This window comes from Ursus maritimus, unplaced genomic scaffold (genome assembly GCF_017311325.1).
Source record: "Ursus maritimus isolate PB19 unplaced genomic scaffold, ASM1731132v1 scaffold_28, whole genome shotgun sequence".
Taxonomy (NCBI): domain Eukaryota; kingdom Metazoa; phylum Chordata; class Mammalia; order Carnivora; family Ursidae; genus Ursus; species Ursus maritimus.
The window spans coordinates 5,492,205-5,510,250 of NW_024425341.1; the positions used below are offsets into that span (position 1 = coordinate 5,492,205).

General features: G+C 44.6%; 2 protein-coding genes across 4 annotated transcripts in view; both read right to left on the reverse strand.

Moving 5' to 3' along the window:
* Positions 1-1,465: 1,465 nt before the first annotated feature.
* Positions 1,466-11,763, reverse strand: HTRA4 (HtrA serine peptidase 4). The gene is made up of 9 exons (XM_040643232.1): positions 11,024-11,763; positions 10,509-10,608; positions 9,543-9,747; positions 8,324-8,518; positions 7,866-7,898; positions 6,186-6,300; positions 5,718-5,772; positions 5,203-5,298; positions 1,466-2,041 (listed from the first exon to the last, which is right to left on the reverse strand). The coding sequence occupies exons 1-9, from the start codon at positions 11,499-11,501 to the stop codon at positions 1,876-1,878; spliced, it is 1,443 nt and encodes a 480-aa protein (XP_040499166.1). The 5' UTR covers positions 11,502-11,763; the 3' UTR covers positions 1,466-1,875.
* Positions 11,764-11,870: 107 nt separating this feature from the next.
* PLEKHA2 (pleckstrin homology domain containing A2) overlaps positions 11,871-18,046 on the reverse strand; it is a 59,596-nt gene continuing 53,420 nt past the window's right edge. For all 3 annotated transcript variants that reach the window (XM_040643234.1, XM_040643233.1, XM_040643236.1), the window contains 2 exons: positions 16,168-16,245; positions 11,871-15,725 (listed from right to left, as the gene is read on the reverse strand). In XM_040643234.1, coding sequence (XP_040499168.1) covers positions 15,363-15,725; positions 16,168-16,245 — 441 coding nt within the window. In that variant the 3' untranslated portion in view covers positions 11,871-15,362. The remainder of the gene's footprint in view (positions 15,726-16,167; positions 16,246-18,046) is intronic.

Genomic DNA, 18,046 nt, shown 5'->3' on the forward strand with positions numbered 1-18,046 from the left:
GCCCAACAATAATCAAATATATCTGGATTAAGCTATCCTCTTGGCTATCCTATCTAAAAATTAGTTATTTATGAATTTAGAGAGCTATGTTGTAGGCTAGTAAAAAATATCTCCTACAACTAACTAACTAGAAAGCTATTCTTCACATTTATTTTAGATAAGGTGAAAAGCCTTATACCTTTGGGGGGAAAAAAACAAACAGATTCTTACTTAAAGGACAGAATTACTGAGTATTGGGTGGAGTTGGGAGGTGATTTATGGGGGCAAAAAGAACACATTCCGTCAAAATAGGCATGGTGCCAGAAGCTATCGCTGTGGGCTACCAGAGTCCGTTGTCAGGAAAAAGAGATGGCCGAGCTTTTGCATTCCCAAATCACTGGGAATAAGAGGAAATGTTCTGAATTATAAGTTCTGAGAAACTTAGTTCCCATCCTTTGCAATTTAAGTTGAAAAGAACTTTTAAATATGAAGTAAAAGGAGGACTTTGCGGACAAGTTGAACTAGGAGCCCGATATTCAGGATAAATTCTAGAAACAATCAAGGTAGAACTACTCAAAACGTAGTCTCCTAATCATTGACTTAGAGAACCAAGAATCACAGTTAAAATAACACTGGATATGCTATCATTATGAAGCAGCTTTTCTAAAAGTTTCAGCTTTATTATCCCTGATGAAAATGAACACTGTTCTTATATTATTAAATGGTTGGCGAATGTGTAAAAACTAAAACAGATTATTCTGTCTTGAAAATTCTGTACCACATTGACCTTAACCTTGTTTGTAACAGTAATAATTGGTAGATTCTTATTCATATGTCTATACTGTAACTATATAGCATTTTTTAAATTGTTGGAGGTCGTGAAGAAACTGGACCCCCTCCCCAGGAAAAAATGCACATAAACAAAATTTTGCATAGAATTTAAGGAGATGCCATATTTAAAAAAAAAAAAAAATCCTAACTTGTAAGAGAAATCTGGAAAACAAATTAAAATCTTACCAAAGAAAATAAGATACTACTGTAAGCCATAAATCCTGCCTCATCTCACACTTTTCAAAAAATCTCCTTCAGGATATTCACAAACCCCATCAAAAGCTATTTTCTTTAAAAACACCAACACTTTGGCAGCTTTCAGACTCAAAATCACTAATGTTGCCAGGAGGATGAGCTTGGATGAAAAGGTCAAAGTCTGTAAGTTATTGAAGGATCTGTCCTATAGAAGAAGCCCTCTCCCAGTCAGAAAGCTTTTGGAGACCACTGCCAGGGTGGTCCTGAGAATCTCATCTTTCTCTGTGACAATCTGCGGTTGTCAGTTTGAATTTGACTTACAAATGATGTTCATCGTCCTCATCTACGAACCCTGGCCAAACGTGGTACAACCTGAAAAACTGATTGAGAAAGGCAGGGTTACGAAAAATTCTATTTCCTTTGCATTCTGGATTCAGGTTGTTTCTTCATATTTGGTAGGTCTGTTCGTGTGTGTGTGTGTGTGTGTGTGTGTGTACATGCTTGTGTTATATCCAGTTTGTGGCTATAGAGAAGTTTTAAAATCCACAAGTGTCCTTCTGTCAAGGTTAAATTAGAAACTGCTTGTTTTTCAGTTGTTTCCTGTGTTGAAATAAAATGTTATCAGCTTCCCAGACTTCCTGGCACCATGTCCTTCACTCACTTTGGTAAGGCTTCTTAGCAACAGTAGAGCACCCCAATCTACTGGTCCCTAAGTGTGTGTGTATATGTGTATATCTGTATGTTTTAAAGCATTCATTTTTCTTAAGAAAGAAAGAGACCCTAAAACTTGCCATGTTTGGTACATCTTCAATACAAACCAGGTAATATAGCTTTGGTTTTGTTAGATGATTTCTCTTTAAAGCAAGATAGTTAATTGATTATTTCAGGTGTGACTGTCAGAATCAAAATTTGACTTCCTCGAAGAACCATGATGGAAAGGGAATCATTGTCCTTAACAGCTTCAATAACATCGGTTGTGGTGGTAACAGGTTGCCCATTTATGCTGACAATTACATCGTGGTCTCTCAACCCAGAGCTGGGGGAAGGGGGAAAAAAGGACAATGAAACTCTAAGTTTTACTTGTCCCCATCTAGAATTTAATGTCTGTCTCTTATGGCACAATTTTGCTGTCATTTTTTTTTAAGATTTTATTTATTTATTTGAGAAAGAGATCACAAGCAGAGGGAGAGGCAGAGAGAGAAGCAGACTCTCCACTGAGCAGGGAGCCCAATGCGGGGACTCCATCCCAGGACCCTGGGATCATAACCTGAGCCGAAAGCAGACGTGTAACGAATGAGCCACCCGGGCGCCCTTATTTTGCTGTCATTAAATATACAAACCAGGAAACCAGAAATAGCCTTAGTCCTTTCAGATATGAGGGCTCTTACAAGATATGCTGGGAAATCACCTGGGGACAACAATCCTATTTACATTTATAAAATCAGTCTTCTAACAGGATCATGTGAAAAGTTTACTCCTCCAATATATTGGATTTGGTTGGGAACAAGGAATTTAGCTTTGGGTTTTTATCAGTCTCTGACCTCTGTAGGCCTCAAGCACACTCCTGGTCTTACCACCAAAGATGAGGAAGAACACAAGCAATATTTTTCCCCACACAGTTGTACTCTGATCAGTGGTTTTAACAACACAATTACTTGCCCCATCTCCATCGACAGCATGATAGCTCTGCTTCCAGTAAGTCAAAAACCAGTCACCCTTCCAAGTCTAAATATTTAAGGCTCTGGTTCTAGGCTCCTTTCCCCCAAAGTTGTGATTATATTCTGTCTCCAATATCTTTGCTTCACACAGAATATATATTTGAGAAACAAAAGCACCCCCAAATATGAAACACTCCAATAAATACATAGTCATGCTGATGATTTCTCTTAAAGTCAATAATGGGCTGAAGAGGGGCATCAAATTAAATGATTCAAGGAGATACCATTTTAAAGAAATGGGAAGCCAAAGGAAGGATGTGGGAGGATTACCAAGATATGTGGAATTTTCTTTTAAATAGAAATTTAAAGCAAGAGGATGTGAAGAGAAGTTTGAGGGCAAAGCTAAAAGCATGGAAAACCTTCAGAACAAGGACAGCTCAGGAGGATGACTGGGACAGTGCACAAAGAAGAAACTTAATCCACTGCAGTTCTGTGAGTAGAAAAAGAGAAGGAAACCCGCCAGTTATTACTGAGTGTAAACTACGCACCAGAATGAGGGAGCGAGTCTCAGCTAGGATAAATAACCTAACCCGTATCCCACAGCTTGGAAGGGATGAAACTAGGATTTGATCCTGGGTCTTTCAAAGGTGAAAACCCATCTTCCTGCTTTGCACTCTGCCTCTTAGAAACAAAAGCAGCAGCTACAAAACAGGATATCCAGGAGTTAAGCTAGATTCCACATCCCTGCTCTCTACTTCTATGTACCTCTCAAGTTAATTACCTCTCTGTAGCACAGCTGCTGTTTCTATAAAATAATGCCTATATCATAAAACGGGGGGCTCAAAAAAGTATGTAAAAAACTTGAAGTGATGCCTGACATATAGTAAGTGGTTAATAAGTGCCAGCTGTTCTTACTGTAATTGTTATTATTAGATTTAAGTGGATGAAGCCAGAAGTAATAGATTTCTGGCTAATCAGTGACTTCAAGCAAGCAGTAGTCCCACACTTTAATGTTCATCCAAGTCACCTGGAGATCTTGTTTAAAATCCAGATTATGATTCAGTGGTGGGGCCTGTCATTCTGCCTTTTTTCTTTTTTTTCTTTTTTTTTAAGATTTATATGAGAGAGCACGTGCGAGCTGGGGGAGGGGCTGAGAGAGAGAGAGAAGCAGACTCTGCACAAGTGCAGACCCTGATGACAGTCTGGATCTCACAACCCCGAGACCATGACCTGAGCCTAATCAAGAGTCCGAGACTCAACCAGCTGAGCCACCCAGGTGCCCTTCATTCTGCATTTCTAAAAAAAACAGCCCAGGTGATGCCAGTGCTTCTCATCTACAGGCCGCATTTTGAGTAGCAAGGACTAGGAGAACTGAAAGAAATAGCTTTGGCCTTGAACCAAAAGATAAAAATAAAGGAGTTGGGGGAGGGCAGGAAGCAAGAAAGTCGAGAAAAGCCTATGACAAGCCAAATTTAGTAACATGAGACCTAACATTTAGCTATTAACAGTTAGTACCCTATGGTTTCTTCCCCCTACCAAAAGAGTTGCCATAATATAAAAAGATAATTGAGCTCTTGAGAAACAAAAGTAGTGAGAGAGGTATACTGAAGAAGTATACGAGAGGGACCCAGGAGAATAACTGCAGGACAAGCCACCTCTTCCCTCAGTAGTTAGTATAAATATTTAAAAACAAGAGTAAAATCAGCTGGAGCGCTTCTTTGATGAGCTGTTTGTTGCTTTTTTAACATTCACTCATTTGGTGCTGGCCTCCGATATGGTCTTCCAGAGTACAAAGGAAAAAGTGCTTAAAGTACCTAAAATATGTTCTTAAACTTTTAGCCCTCTAAAATCTTCCTATTCTTAATAACTAAGTTATCAAAGGTAGATTCGGGAATTCCTAGCAAAATTAATTTAAACTTATGCTATTAACTCATCATGAATTCTCGAGCTACCAAAAAGCCATCCCCTTCCCAAACACAAGTACACAAGTCTAATTCAGCACTGTCCAATAGAAATGTAAGACAGGCCGTGCACGTAATTTTAAATTTTAAATTTTCTGGTAGCCACATTTTTAAAAACTTTAATTTTTAGAAATCTTTTAAAACTAGATGAAACTCATTTTAATAACATACCTATTTCAGTCAATATACGTATTATCGTTTGAACACGTAATTTTTTAAATTATTAATAGGTATTTTAGACTGTTTCATCTGTCTTTGAAATCCACTAGAAACAACACACGCCTATTGTGCTACTCTACAATATTTTACACATGCAGTGATTAAAGTTAAAGGCAGTTCTTCTAAAACAAAAGGTATGTGTAATGGAAAAATCTTTTATATTGGTTGTCTCTGGTTTGTGGGGTTTTTTTTACTTAAATAAATTAAAATTAAATAAGATTCAGTTCCTCAGTCACACCTGCCCCATCTCAGTGTTCAACAGCCGTGTGTGGGTAGGGCCACTGTATTGAACGGTGCACATCTCGAGCTGACACACATTTACCATGGCATGCTAGCTGGGCCAAGGCCTGAGCTCTTACCTTTCAGCAGCCGTTCCTTGAATCACCTCATACACAAAAACCCCAGCACTCACATCAGGGAAATCGGGATCTTGCCTTTTCATCTCTTGAAGAAGGCTAAGAAAAGTGAGAAATGTTTTCCCAGAAGGTTAAGAAGCACAATGAATTCCTCACCTGAGCCCTGATCAAAGCCTCCAACTCAACAGGTACTCTTATGTGTTCTACCCAAGGTCCCAGGAGGCCGGTGAAGATTCCATCAAGCCGGTCACAGTTGTTCCTCCTTGGGGGTGGCCCGGTTCTCTACCAAAGCCCGGAACCACCGGACATGATAAAATATAGCCACAGTGAAAGAAGCTACCATGTGTACCACAAATACTGATGCAGGCGAAGCACAGAGACCTGCCCTGTGACAACGGGGCGCTACACCCACAAAAGTAGCCGGCTGTAGTCCACATGCTCTACATTCCCGTTAAGACCATCCAGCTATGCCTTTGGCTTCTGAGAAACAACCCAGACACATTGAAACCCATGCTTACTTCATAGTGAGAGGCAGCATTCGCAGACCGAGATACTTCTGTGAAAGAGACTTTCCTGGAAAGGAAAGTTATAGGGTGTTACTAACAACAAAACTGCTTTCCTTTTGGCAGAGCTTAAAAGACAGCAAGTCACGGAACATCCTTACTATTATTGTAACTGCCCTTTCAGGCTGTCAGCCATGAAAACGTGCTTCAGAGAACTTTTGGCACTAGCACAGACACTCCTCCCATCCACCTCCCATCTCCAGCCCATGGGTTTCCTTTCTGCCATAATTCACATACTTCTGGGTACACCACATGCCTGGCTTAGTGCCTAGTTCCCCCATATTGCCACCCAAACCACCATGATAAGAGCTGGCTACCAGTGACTCAGTATTCTACAGAATCCAAATGGCGGTCCCCAGAACAGATGGAGGACTCCTGAAAAACACCACAAAGAGGAGAAGAAAAAGTCCTAACTCCCCTTACCTTTCAACCGGCGCTCATGGAATTCTGCCAAGAACTGTCGAATTCGATCTGAGGGAATTGCGAAGGAGATTCCCGCGGTCACCTTCAACGTATTTATGCCAATCACATCACCATCCTGGCAAGGGAGGAGACATCATTCAGTCGCCAGGTCATGCAAACTGATCAGTACAAAACCAGGACCAGCAGAGGAGGGAGTGATGCTAGTCACTGAGGGTCAGAGCACAGAGAGGCTAGAGGAAAGGGAACTTCCACACAGAGCAGTGGATGTTACCTTACAGGACACACACTGTGGTAGGAAAGTGGGGGGAGCCTACCCATGCACAAATCCCTGCTGAGGACTTTTTTTTTTTTTTTTAAGTCCTGAGTTCATTTTTTCCTTCGTCAAATGATTTTAAAAGTGAACCACAGTTTGTATTTTGACACAGATAAGAGGCCAAGGAGTACTTGCCTTTTCTCCTCAAATGACACTAAAAATAAACATGGAAAAGGCAAAAAGCTGTTGGGTTTTCAGCAACACTTCAATGGAACTCTTCAGAATTAGCTAATGGACCTCAGAGAACAAAGCTCTATGAGGCCAAAGCTATGAAATGGGAAACACTTTCCTCTTCATGCACTTCATCACCCTTTAGCCTTTGTTGGGTAATGGGAAGGGTACAAAAGAGACTTCTCATATTAAAATACGTATCATAACTCGTAGGTCTGGAGTGTGGCCTGACAATCTGCATGTCACCCCAGCTCTAGTAAAGTCATTGTCTTTTTTTAAATTTTATTTATTTGAGAGAGAGTGAGAGATAGAGAGCGTGAGCACACACAGAGAGAGAGGGAGAAGCAGACTCCCCACCAATCAGGGAGCCCAACGAGGGGCTTGATCCCAGGACCCTGGGCTCATGACCTGAGCTGAAGACAGACACAACCGACTGAGCCCCGCAGGTGCCCCTAGTAAACTCATTGTCTACTAGAGAAAGCAGGCACGAGAAAATTACATGAGTAACATTACTGTGAGTAAATGAGTGCTCAGTAATTTCACATATAGTTCCTCCTCCAAAAAGCAAGTGTAATGTGTAAAGAACCAAAAACAAGCAGCCCAAAGGGACTCTGCATGATCAGACTGTGTGTCAAACAGCATTGCACTTTCTTATGTTTTCACAGGTATTTGAACTAGACACTCTCACATTTCCAGGAGAGATGCTGAATCACATTTAAGGATTAAATACATGACAGAGTGATGGATTCTCACTGTGGCTCTTCTCTGTCAGAACTAAAAACCCAAACAGACCACGTCATGGGGTTAGCATTTTGGGAGGAGGGACAGTTCTTCACATGCAACAGCAGGCAGTCTTCAAGGGAGACATTACGTAGCACAGTCGATCATCTGACATATATTTTAGTTTAGTCCCCAGGCTTTTGTTAACTACACGATGAAAACAGAAAGCATGGCAAAGAGATGTCAATAAGTGGAAGTCAACCCTGGCACCCTCAGCTGGATGAGCTCACGTGCCATGTGATAAAGGATGGTAAATCCACCAGAGATCTTAAATCTTTGCTAACCATTCACTTGAGATGCAATAATAGAAAAGCATCCTACCGCAAATCTCTACACAAGAGTGACACCCTACTCTGCATCGTCAGTCTTGCCAAGTTTGGAAGAGACATGAAACAGCAAGGAAAGTGGCCACTTACCAAGTTCACCAGAGGGCCCCCAGAATTGCCGTGCTGAAGACAGAATTCGAAAAAGTCATCAGTGCTTTTCTGCTTGTCATTTATACGTAGCTCCCAAAGAGGTTTACCAAAAGCAGCCTGCTCTGGTGAGTCCCCGTTCCCCTCAGGCAGGCAAAGCCGTGCCCCCGTCATCACCAACACTGAAGTCAGTGCAGGTAAAAGACAACAGCAAAAGGACCCCCCACCTTCTACAGCAGGGGTGACCTCTATGACAGACCCTAAGAGACTGCCCAATATCGTGGATGTCGACGATCACATCAACTGAACTCTAATAACATGGCATTCCATCCCTCCGGTGAGGATCTGACTGAACTCTGGACAGCCCCAACAGGCCAAAGGAAAAAAGAAGGCCTGACATCTTCTTCTCACTGTCTTGCCAGTACCTTGTGGGCTGAGGATGACCCTCCCAACTGACTTACATTAATTATGGCATCCGTCTGGATATAGTCCATGTCTGAATCCTTCAGCCCCAGCTCTCTTCCCCCTCGCTGTGTACTGCTGACAATTCCTGCGGTCACTGTGTTCTGCAGAGAAAACGGGCTGCCCGAGGCCACCACAAATTCTCCAGCCCGCAGGTCAGAGGACCTTCCCAGCAGCAATACAGGAAGGTCAGTCTGCACACAGCCAGGAGGGGTGGGAAGGACAGAGAGGTGAAGAACAAATCAAGAATAGAATCAACCAGTATTTGTGTACAACACACATATGACATGGTCTCTATCATTTGGGCACTTACAATCCAAGAATCCCTCACCACTCACATAGGTTCTACAAGTGCCTGATGCTTCTTTCTCAAATTCCAGCAACCACCAACCTCTCACTTGGTGAGATGACCAGGATGATCTCTAAAATCTAAAATTATTGCTTTGTAGAAATTACTGTAACTAAAGGACCAGTGAAGTCATTGATGAACATACACTGACATTAGCAACTTACTTAGCACTATACCAGCTCAAAATTTTACTTTTTTAAGATTTTTTAATTTATTTACTTGAGAGACCCGACGTGGGCTCCACCCCAGGACCCTGAGATCATGACCTAAGCCGAAGGCAGATGTTTAAAGACTGAGCCACCCAGGCAGCCCCCGCCCCAGCTCAAAATTTTATAGTCAAAATTAAACCACAAACAGAAAGGAGATCACCCAGAACAGTGCTTCTCAAATTTTAATGTGCACACGAATCACCTGGGGATCTTATTAAAATGCAAATTTTGACTCAGTAGACCTGGGTGGGATCTGAGATCCTGTATTTTTAAAGAAATCTTTCTCAGATAATGTCAACGCTGCTGACGTGCAGACTAGCCTTTGTGTAGCAAGGACCTCAGAGCGTTCCTCGTTCCTCGGCAGCTCTGAATCCACTGCAATCATTCCTAGTATTGTAAGGCAAGCAGAGAAATGAGTTTCCCAGAAGCAGCATCTGTTGAAGAAGGAGGTAAAGGAGGCTGGATAGTTAACAGAAATTGTTAGGGCTATACAGATGGGCACAGAAGAAAATAAAAGTGAAAAACAGAGAAAAAGGACCCTAGAAAAGATCATATACCAGGTAAAAAAGATGTGGTGTGGGAATGGGGTGGAGAGGAAAATATCAGCAAATTGATGGAAATCCCCAGATGTACAGACTGATTTGGCCCTTGCATACTCACATTTGGCTCAATCTTAATCAGTGCAAGATCCAATTTATGGTCAATGTCCTTGACAGTGGCCTCATACTGGACCCCATTCTGGAGCTCCACCTGGATCCGCTGCTGGTTGGTGAGGACATGGGCATTGGTAACAATGAGCCCATCCTCAGACACTATGAACCCAGAGCCACTGGATGCAGGAATATCCTTGCCGCTAAGAGGTGACCTGTCCCAGCAAGACAACAGCATAAGCAGAGGGCAGGAAACTCAGGGGATCCATCACAGTTTGGGGACATGGAACCTCTCATTTATCAAATATACCTCCACCACAGTTTTCACATTTTACTATCCCGTCTGTGTTTTCCCTCTCTCCATGTATAACAGGACTCTGCATGTTCAGTGCCCTGGCCATCTCTTAGGAACACGACTGAGAGCTGATTCCAACTCTCCTTTTCCAGGGACGACCTCTCCCCTCCTTCTTCAGCGCTGGTCAGAGCAACCCTCTGCTTCAGAGAGGCCTAACCTAATCCTACTACTGCGCGCAAACGTGTACCTGGTGCCACGTTACTGAGGACCCAGGCAGGGCGGGAGTCGAAGTCTGGTTCCGGCTTAGGTTCCACTACTAACTGGTCTCGTGACATAGGATTTCCTTCCAGGCAAACGAGGAGCCTGAGCAAGATCACCATCAGGATGCCTTCTAGCTCTTACATCTGACCTTCAATTTTGTCCGTGGGAGATGAGAGAGAGAAACCCCAGACACCGACGTGCAGAGGAGCAGGCCAGATATGGAAGCCACAATCCCTACGCTTCCGCTCTTTGGCTAAACCACCCCAACAGATTATTCAACCTGTATGAGCCGCGATTTCCTCACAGCGGGTCTTAACGACTAAATGATGCCTGGAAAGCGGTAGCTCTGGTTCCCGGAGCGGGCAGGCGCTCAGAAACAGTCCGCCAGGGTAGCTGGCGGCCTCCTCCTGCCTCCTTTACCTGCGGAACAGCTGCAAGTGAACCACAGACGGCGCCACCTTCTCCACCACCTCCGCGATGAAGTTGTACTTGCTTCTGAGTCGGCCCACACTCCTGGTCCCTGTGAAGAAATGCTCCATTCTTGGGGGCGGTAGGCGCCCCGCTGCCTGGCCGCATCAGGTGTCATACCCCAATTCTCCCGATCTCTCTTCTCCTCCTCTCTCCTCTCCCTCCCCTTCCTCTCTTCGGTCTCCCCTTCGTATTCACTGCCACCCCACAGGGATACGCCTTGGGGGAACCAGACTTGTCGTCCCAGGTGGAAAAGAAAGAGAGAAAAAAAGGGAAGACGGCATTCAACAGGCCTGGGGAGAAACCGCATGGGAAGTGGTAAGGAGACACCTAAGAAGGAAAGAAAACTGGGAACAAGGAGTTGAATCCGGAGGCAAAGGCGGGAAGAGACGGCGGCGAACCGCGCGACTGGGGCGCGCTGCCTGGGGGAGTTGCGAGTAACCGGAGCGCGCGCGCCCAGCGCTCACCTCGACCCGCGCAGTCGCCCTTCAGCACCGGCACGGCCGGGAGCGCGCCTCGGACGCGCGCGGCGCGGTTCTCGGCGCGCAGAGCGCACAGGCTGGGATAGGTGCGCCCGTCGCTGCCGCACACCGCCGCCCCCGCCGCCGGGCAGCCGCACGTGCCGACTCGGGCGCCGCCGACGCGCGGGGCGCTAAGCGGCGCGCGGCACTGCAGCCCCGGGGCGCATCGCCGGCCCCGCGCCCCGCCGCAGGCCTCGCCCTCGGCCGCCGCGCAAACGCGGCAGCAGCGGCAGCGATCGAGCACTGGCGTCGACCCAGCCGAGCAGGTGGGCAGCGGGGGGCAGCGCGTGGGCTCGCAGACCGCGGGACAGGGCAGCAGAGCCCTGGACCTCCTGGCCTTGACTCTGGGCACAGGCAGCGGGAGCAGCAGCCACAGCAGGAGGAGTTGTCCCAGCACAGCCGGCCGCAGCAGAGGTCTAGTCATCCTGCCCCCTTCCTTCTTCACTCTCCAATTACTTTGGACCCAACCGCTAAAATGAGCAACACTTTCTCCCGGCCAGGGTGCCGCCTCCGTCAACCCCCTGGGCTTTAAGGGGCAGAGCCTGGCAGACCTCTACACACATACACACACACACACACACACACACACACGCGCGCGCACAGGCACACATCCTCCAACACCCGTCCCCGCCCCAGGACCAAGTCCACCCCCACGCAACGAAGAGAGGTCTCCAGCCTTGCCCTGTGCAGGCACCTTCCTCAGGAAGCCCAGAAAACCAATAATGGGGCAGACTGACAAGAGAGATCACCCACCCACGGACAGAAGGTCAGCGTTAGGAAAACACACGCCATATTTCAGTATTTCACATGGTTTTATTACAAAACAAGCAACAAAACAGTTTTAGAAAATTATATTTTGCTACATACCAATTAGGAGATCACATAAAATGAGAAGCATAACAGTTTCCATGCACTCAAGCTCAGTGCTTACAGTGAGTGCATTTCACAGCTGAAACATACTGGTTCAAAACACAAAATCATGCCACACCTTCATAAGCAGTGGGGAAAGAGGTCAAACAGTATATTTTTGCTAATATTAGCTTTATTCAAATTCTACTTAGCATGAGTGACTGTAACTGCTGCAGGCAATAACATAGAGAAAAAAGGAGTAAGAAAAAAAAAGTGATGTTGGTAGAAAGGATTTACTAAACTGTCCATTTTTGACATGTTCAAAGTTTACAAACAAAGCTCATTTGGGAAACTCAATTTCCAAAATGGTGTTACTGGTCAACAGTGAAAACAAACATCAAATTCCACCGCTCAACTACTGAATCTATTTAGGTCCTTTGAGCCCATATGAGAGCACAGTTATATTCAGCAAGGGAAAAAAAAAAAAAACCCTTTTGCTTCATATGAACTACAAAGCTGGACCTTACCTCTGTTCTTTCTCATGTGAGTGAGCTCAGCATTCTATTCAGAAATAAATGTATAACCTCCAATATTTTGACCTGAGTCTCGTCTCTACACCTTAGTAGCTTTATGGTGTCTCACAGGATGCAAAAGGTCAAACAATGTTTACCAACCACCAACTGACCTTGAGTAAGCAAATCCTTAAGCTCTCAAGAATAGTGGATGGTAAATAGTTCAATTATAGAGAAGACCACCTGTAATACTGTTACACAAACTGGGTCAAGACCACTTCAATAGTCTTATGAAAACAGCACAACTCAAGAGGGTTTTTATTCCACAAAGAAAATGCAGTACGTTTTTGGTTCCTTTTTTTTTTTTTTTTTTTCTTAACTCAGATTTATTCCAGAGCCTATACATTTAACTACTAACCTGTACTGCATCCTGCCCTGTTTTTTTCCATCTGGTTGCATATACACTTAAAACCAAATGCTTTTGACTATATATGCACTATCTTTGGCTCACATATGTAGTGACATTAAAAAGTTGTGATGTGAAATTGGCCAGAAGGTAAGAAATATGGACACAAAAAGAATTCTGAAATAAGGTTTGGGAATGAGGATCCTTATAGACTCGCTGGAGATAATTCTATTTATCTGGCATTGGAACTACATTAACAATGTTCCCACTTGGTACTCCCAAGTATATGCCAACTAGAGTCCTTGTTTTTCTCTATCATAATAATATAATCTAGATGTATAAGTATGTTTAATTTAACACATTCTTAAAATAGAGCCTACTGAAATAAGAAACATATTAGCTTACTCTAACAGCCAATTAATTTAGCAGTAGTATTCTAGCAGAGAGTTTATTTAACAAAAGAGAAATGGGTGCATTTTCACAGCTTAAACACGAAAAATGACAGCTTGCATGAGTAAGGGAATGTTTAAAGGGATCTCAAAATTTCCTAACTTATTTTTGTTAGTGCAATATCACTTATTGTGTACTTTCTTTGACCTGGCCAAAGCATTTTCTTGAGGAAAATCTGAAGATGAAACCAGAGACAAGGAGCTTTAAGGACCTGAAATGACTACTTCTCAGGCTACTTGAAGCTGTAACCTCAGTCACTCCTAAATAACTCCCGGACCACTGATTTCTGAGGACAACAGTCTACAAGAGGCTGCAAAACAGAGGAGAGAGAGAGAGAGAGTTATCCAGTACCAGATGTCTTTTTTTCTACCAGGCCCACTAGGCCAAACAATTTAAGTAAAGAATAGCTCCAATGCAGTGCAGTCAAGAAAAGTTCTCAACATGACATAGACTTCAAGGGAATCACACTGCCTGGAAGGAACACAGATTCCCCTCAAGCCCCTAAGGATTTCCGATGACACGTTTCTGCCTCTGTATTAGATCTGGACATAAGGAAGGGGAAGGGATGGACTTAGGTAAAAATGCATCTCTCGGTATCTTCCTCTAATTTAAAGGTAATTAACTGATCTAGCTGAAAAAAGCCATAGACAGAAATTAGTTTTTCTCTCCCTTTAGGGAACCCTGATAAGTTAGCAGCTCACCACATAAGTTGGACAAATTCTCCCAGGGACCCTTCTTGTCAAATGAAAGAAGGTACACCGAAGAATCTGGGTGGGAAATGCAACCTATGCTCTTCTACTTGGGAAATCTCTAGTCAGCAATGCAGAGCCTCTAAATCAATGTTACTATGCAGAGTTTCTATTTTATTAAAAATATAAATACCTCTCAGGACTATCCTTGTATCTCTTCACTGTTAAGTACATGGAACCTTATCAGGTTATAAGGTTCGATCATGCAAATACCACAAGGCTTCATTCAAAGGGCAACAGAAAAAGTAGAAAGAAAGCAAATCTGCCAGGGCATATAATATACAGCACTTAAAATCAGACTAATATCAGCCCATTGAAGAGAGCTATGAAGTAAGGATTCAAGAAATCTGTGCTAAAATTGACCTTTTCTTCTGTCTGGAAAACACGGATCAGAAAGGTTAATCTGGATGAAGTTTATCTGGATGTCCGTCTTTTCCCAGCCCCTGCTCTAAAGCAATTCTAACACTCTAAAATAGAGATCTGATCTCTCACACAGGGGAATTATCCTACACTTATCAACCCTCTGAACTTCCAAATAACACCATAGCAATGGAAATGTCTGCTCTATTCTCAACAGTCATAACTTTTAACACTGATAAACCCATCCCCAGGGCCTGACACAGAAACTGGGTGGGCAGGTCTATCACTCACGTTGACATTATTTGGGGTCATAGACAAGAACAGAATAATTCCCAAAATTGGCTAATACACTGAGGTTGAATGTTTCCCCATACCTTACAAGAGATCCTTATTCCCCTATGGAGGTCCCCTGGGAGGATCTAGCCTCCTAGACATTTTGAGAGCTACCTGCCAGCCCCCAGATTTGAACACCTCTCTTCAGAATGTATCCCAGGCAAAACAGCTTGGTTACCACCTTCCTACTTTACAGTCAGACCTCAGCCAATAAATAGGAATTGGATAAACCAGATGACTGGCCCAAGATTCTGTGCCTGGCCTGGACCATAAAGGAAGAAACTACAACTAGGACAAGGAAATAAAACTTGGTTAGGGATGAAATTGCACTCCCAACCTCCTCTCACCAAGAAAACCTTAAGGCAGTCAAAGCAGAGGCAACCTGCTCTCCACTGAGTGTGCCTACAGGTCTAACGTAGTGAGTTTCCAAGTTAAATACACTGCATTGATATTGAAAAAAAAAAAAAAAAAAAACACCAAACAGGCCGGCTGGATGGGCCCCTCCCACAGAGCATCCACAGGAATATGAGTGCCAAAGGGTCTCTGACGGTCATCCAAAACGTAGGGAAACTGAGTCATGGCCTCCTTTTCTTGAGTCCTCCCCCCTCCCAGGGCACTGTGCCCTATCACACATCAGAAGTCCGTATGGTCTCGTCATCAAGGCTGAACAGAAATGGTTTCTCCTTGGGGTGCTGGGGCTCCGACCTGTGCCTTATCCGGGAGCTGGGCAGCACCCCAGAAGTACTGCTCTCCCCAAGTCGAGGCATGAACAAAGAGTCCCCGGGAGTCTCTTCAGCTGGAAGCAGCTTGTCCCCAGCCTGGGGGACTGGGGTCCAGGGTTGCCAGGAGGAAGCCACAGAGGGGGCTTTGCAGAGAGCTTTTTTCTCTTCCACAGGTAGCCGCCCCCTGCACAGGACAGAGTTGGGCCCCCCTGAGAGGCTGGAGCTTCCAGAGCGAGTCAAAGAGATGGATCTAGAAAAGGACATATCCTACAAAAATACAAGGGAAGAAAAAAACCAAAGGAAAATAAGGCCTTTCCTGACAATGTTTATCCCAAAGTCCCAGGAAGAACACCCTCCCAGGATCACCACCTCAGAGGTCCCAAGGCACTTGTCTGCGGAAATCAAGTATGACCAACAGAATTCACCCCAGATGCGTCGAGGTCTGCCTATGCAGGGAGACGTGCAGAGCACATCACAGACTCCGTCTCTTTACCCAACCCTGCCTCACCTCTTTCCAACAACCAAAAAAAACAAAAAATAAAACTTTGTACCTAAATCAGTAGAAAGAGAAAACACACATGACAGCCTGAGGCTTCACCTGCCTCCAGGGACAGACCACTTGGCTGCTTCACCACATAAAACCTGCCCACCCAAAGAGACTTCATCGCCAAGTTGACAGTGACCATGGACCTGAAAGGAAGTGACTTACTCTGGGGTGGCACTTGAGGGCCTGGACGGCGGCCCCGATCTCCTTGATCCAGCTGTGCATGTCTTCCGGACTGTCCGCCTGCAAAACACCGCAGCACGTATGGAGCAATCAGTGTTTGGCACCATGACTTCAGCTCTCAAGTCTGTGATTCAATTCTAAGTTCATAAAATCACACCATTAGACCTGGACAGATCCCAGAGATCACGTAGTGCAGTGGCTCTCAGACTTTTGACGACATTTGTTTCCTGCAAACTCATCTTCGACTCCCCATAAATAAAACCGCTCCAAGTGGAGCTGCCCGGCAGTGAGGCCAAGGCCATCCCAGCTAAAGCCCCTCACCCTCTCCGGAACACAACTGGCCTGGCCTAGCCTCCCATTTTACAGAAAAGGGAAATGAGGCCCAGAAAGCCCAAGCTCAACGCTCAAGGTTGGCCTGGATTCCAGTTCTCTTGACTCCCAACGTAGGCATCTTTCTACCACAGCTATCCAAACAGAGTAATCCCTTTTTCAACTCCAGCCCCGCTAAAGCCAAATACTCTGCAAATCCTCCAAGATACATATTATCTCCAGGAACAAGGCTTCCCTCAGAGCACAAGTGACCTGGGTCTGTCCGGACTCCATCCAGGCCTGGAGAGTTGGTAGACTCGGAGCACCAAGCTTACCAACGTGTAGGACACTGCTGAGCCCATTAAAAAGTGTGCTGCCCAGAAATACCTACCAACCCCAGAAGGGGGCAGCAGTGGCTCTATGAAGAAAGGAAGGAAAATCAAATGGCCAAGCAGCGGCAGGTGGGGCTCTCCGAATTCTCAGGGCCTTCCAGCTTTACAGGGGTTGAGTTAAAGTGAACCTAGCAAATGTTTGCTGTGGCCCTCCTCAGTCTTACATGTGGCATCAGGTGCCAGGCCAAGGGACCTGGCACCAAATCCCTGACCTCCAGAAATTTCCATTTGTTAATCTCTCTCTGCTCCCTTTGCCTTCCCTTAACAGTCCTACCCAAAATCACAAGTGTGCACCTGTGTGCCTATAAAAGGTATATGTAAATGACACACTCCAGCCCACAAAATTCTCCACATAGGCCCCTTGCTTTCCCCTTCCCCCAAAGGATTCTTTCACGTTGTATTGTATCAGGATAAAATAACTGTTTTTTTTAAAATCCTCAAACTGGCATTCTTATCCCTTTCTGTCACCCCAAACCCTCATTAGTTAGGTGTGTGCGGAAGATACTTAGAAAAGAAATGGTTTCAGGGGCGCCTGGGTGGCTCAGTCGGTTAAGCATCTGCTTTCTGCTCAGGTCATAATCTAAGGGTCCTGGGATCGAGCCCCATGTCCACTGCTCAGCAGGGGAGGCTGCTTCTCCCTCTGCCTCTGCCCCTCCCCCTGCTCGTGCATGCACGCACACACGCTCGCTCTGTCTCTCTCTCTCAAATAAATAAATAAATGGAATCTTTTTTAAAAAAAAAAAGAAAAGAAACAGTTTCACATCCTGGCACACTGGGTTAAGCAGGTATTGAAACAAGGTGAACGCCTCTCTCACATGCTAGAGATGCAAATTTACCTGTATTCTCTCTCCCCTGGGCTTTCCCTAGTTGTGTGACAACCTGGTGGTTGGTTTACAGGACGAGCTGTCCAAGATTCTTCCAAAAGCTATTTTACTAATCTCAGGGCTAGCCTGTTCCACAAGTAGAACCACTGGGAAAATGCAATGAACTTACTTAGGTAAAGCAGTTTGAACAGAAAGGACTTCTGAAGTATTAGTTATTGTTGTTATTATTATTATTACATGAGGGACACGAATGAAGCCTTAAATTCCAACACTATATATATACAGTGATTATATATATATCCAACACTATATATATATATATATATATATATATAT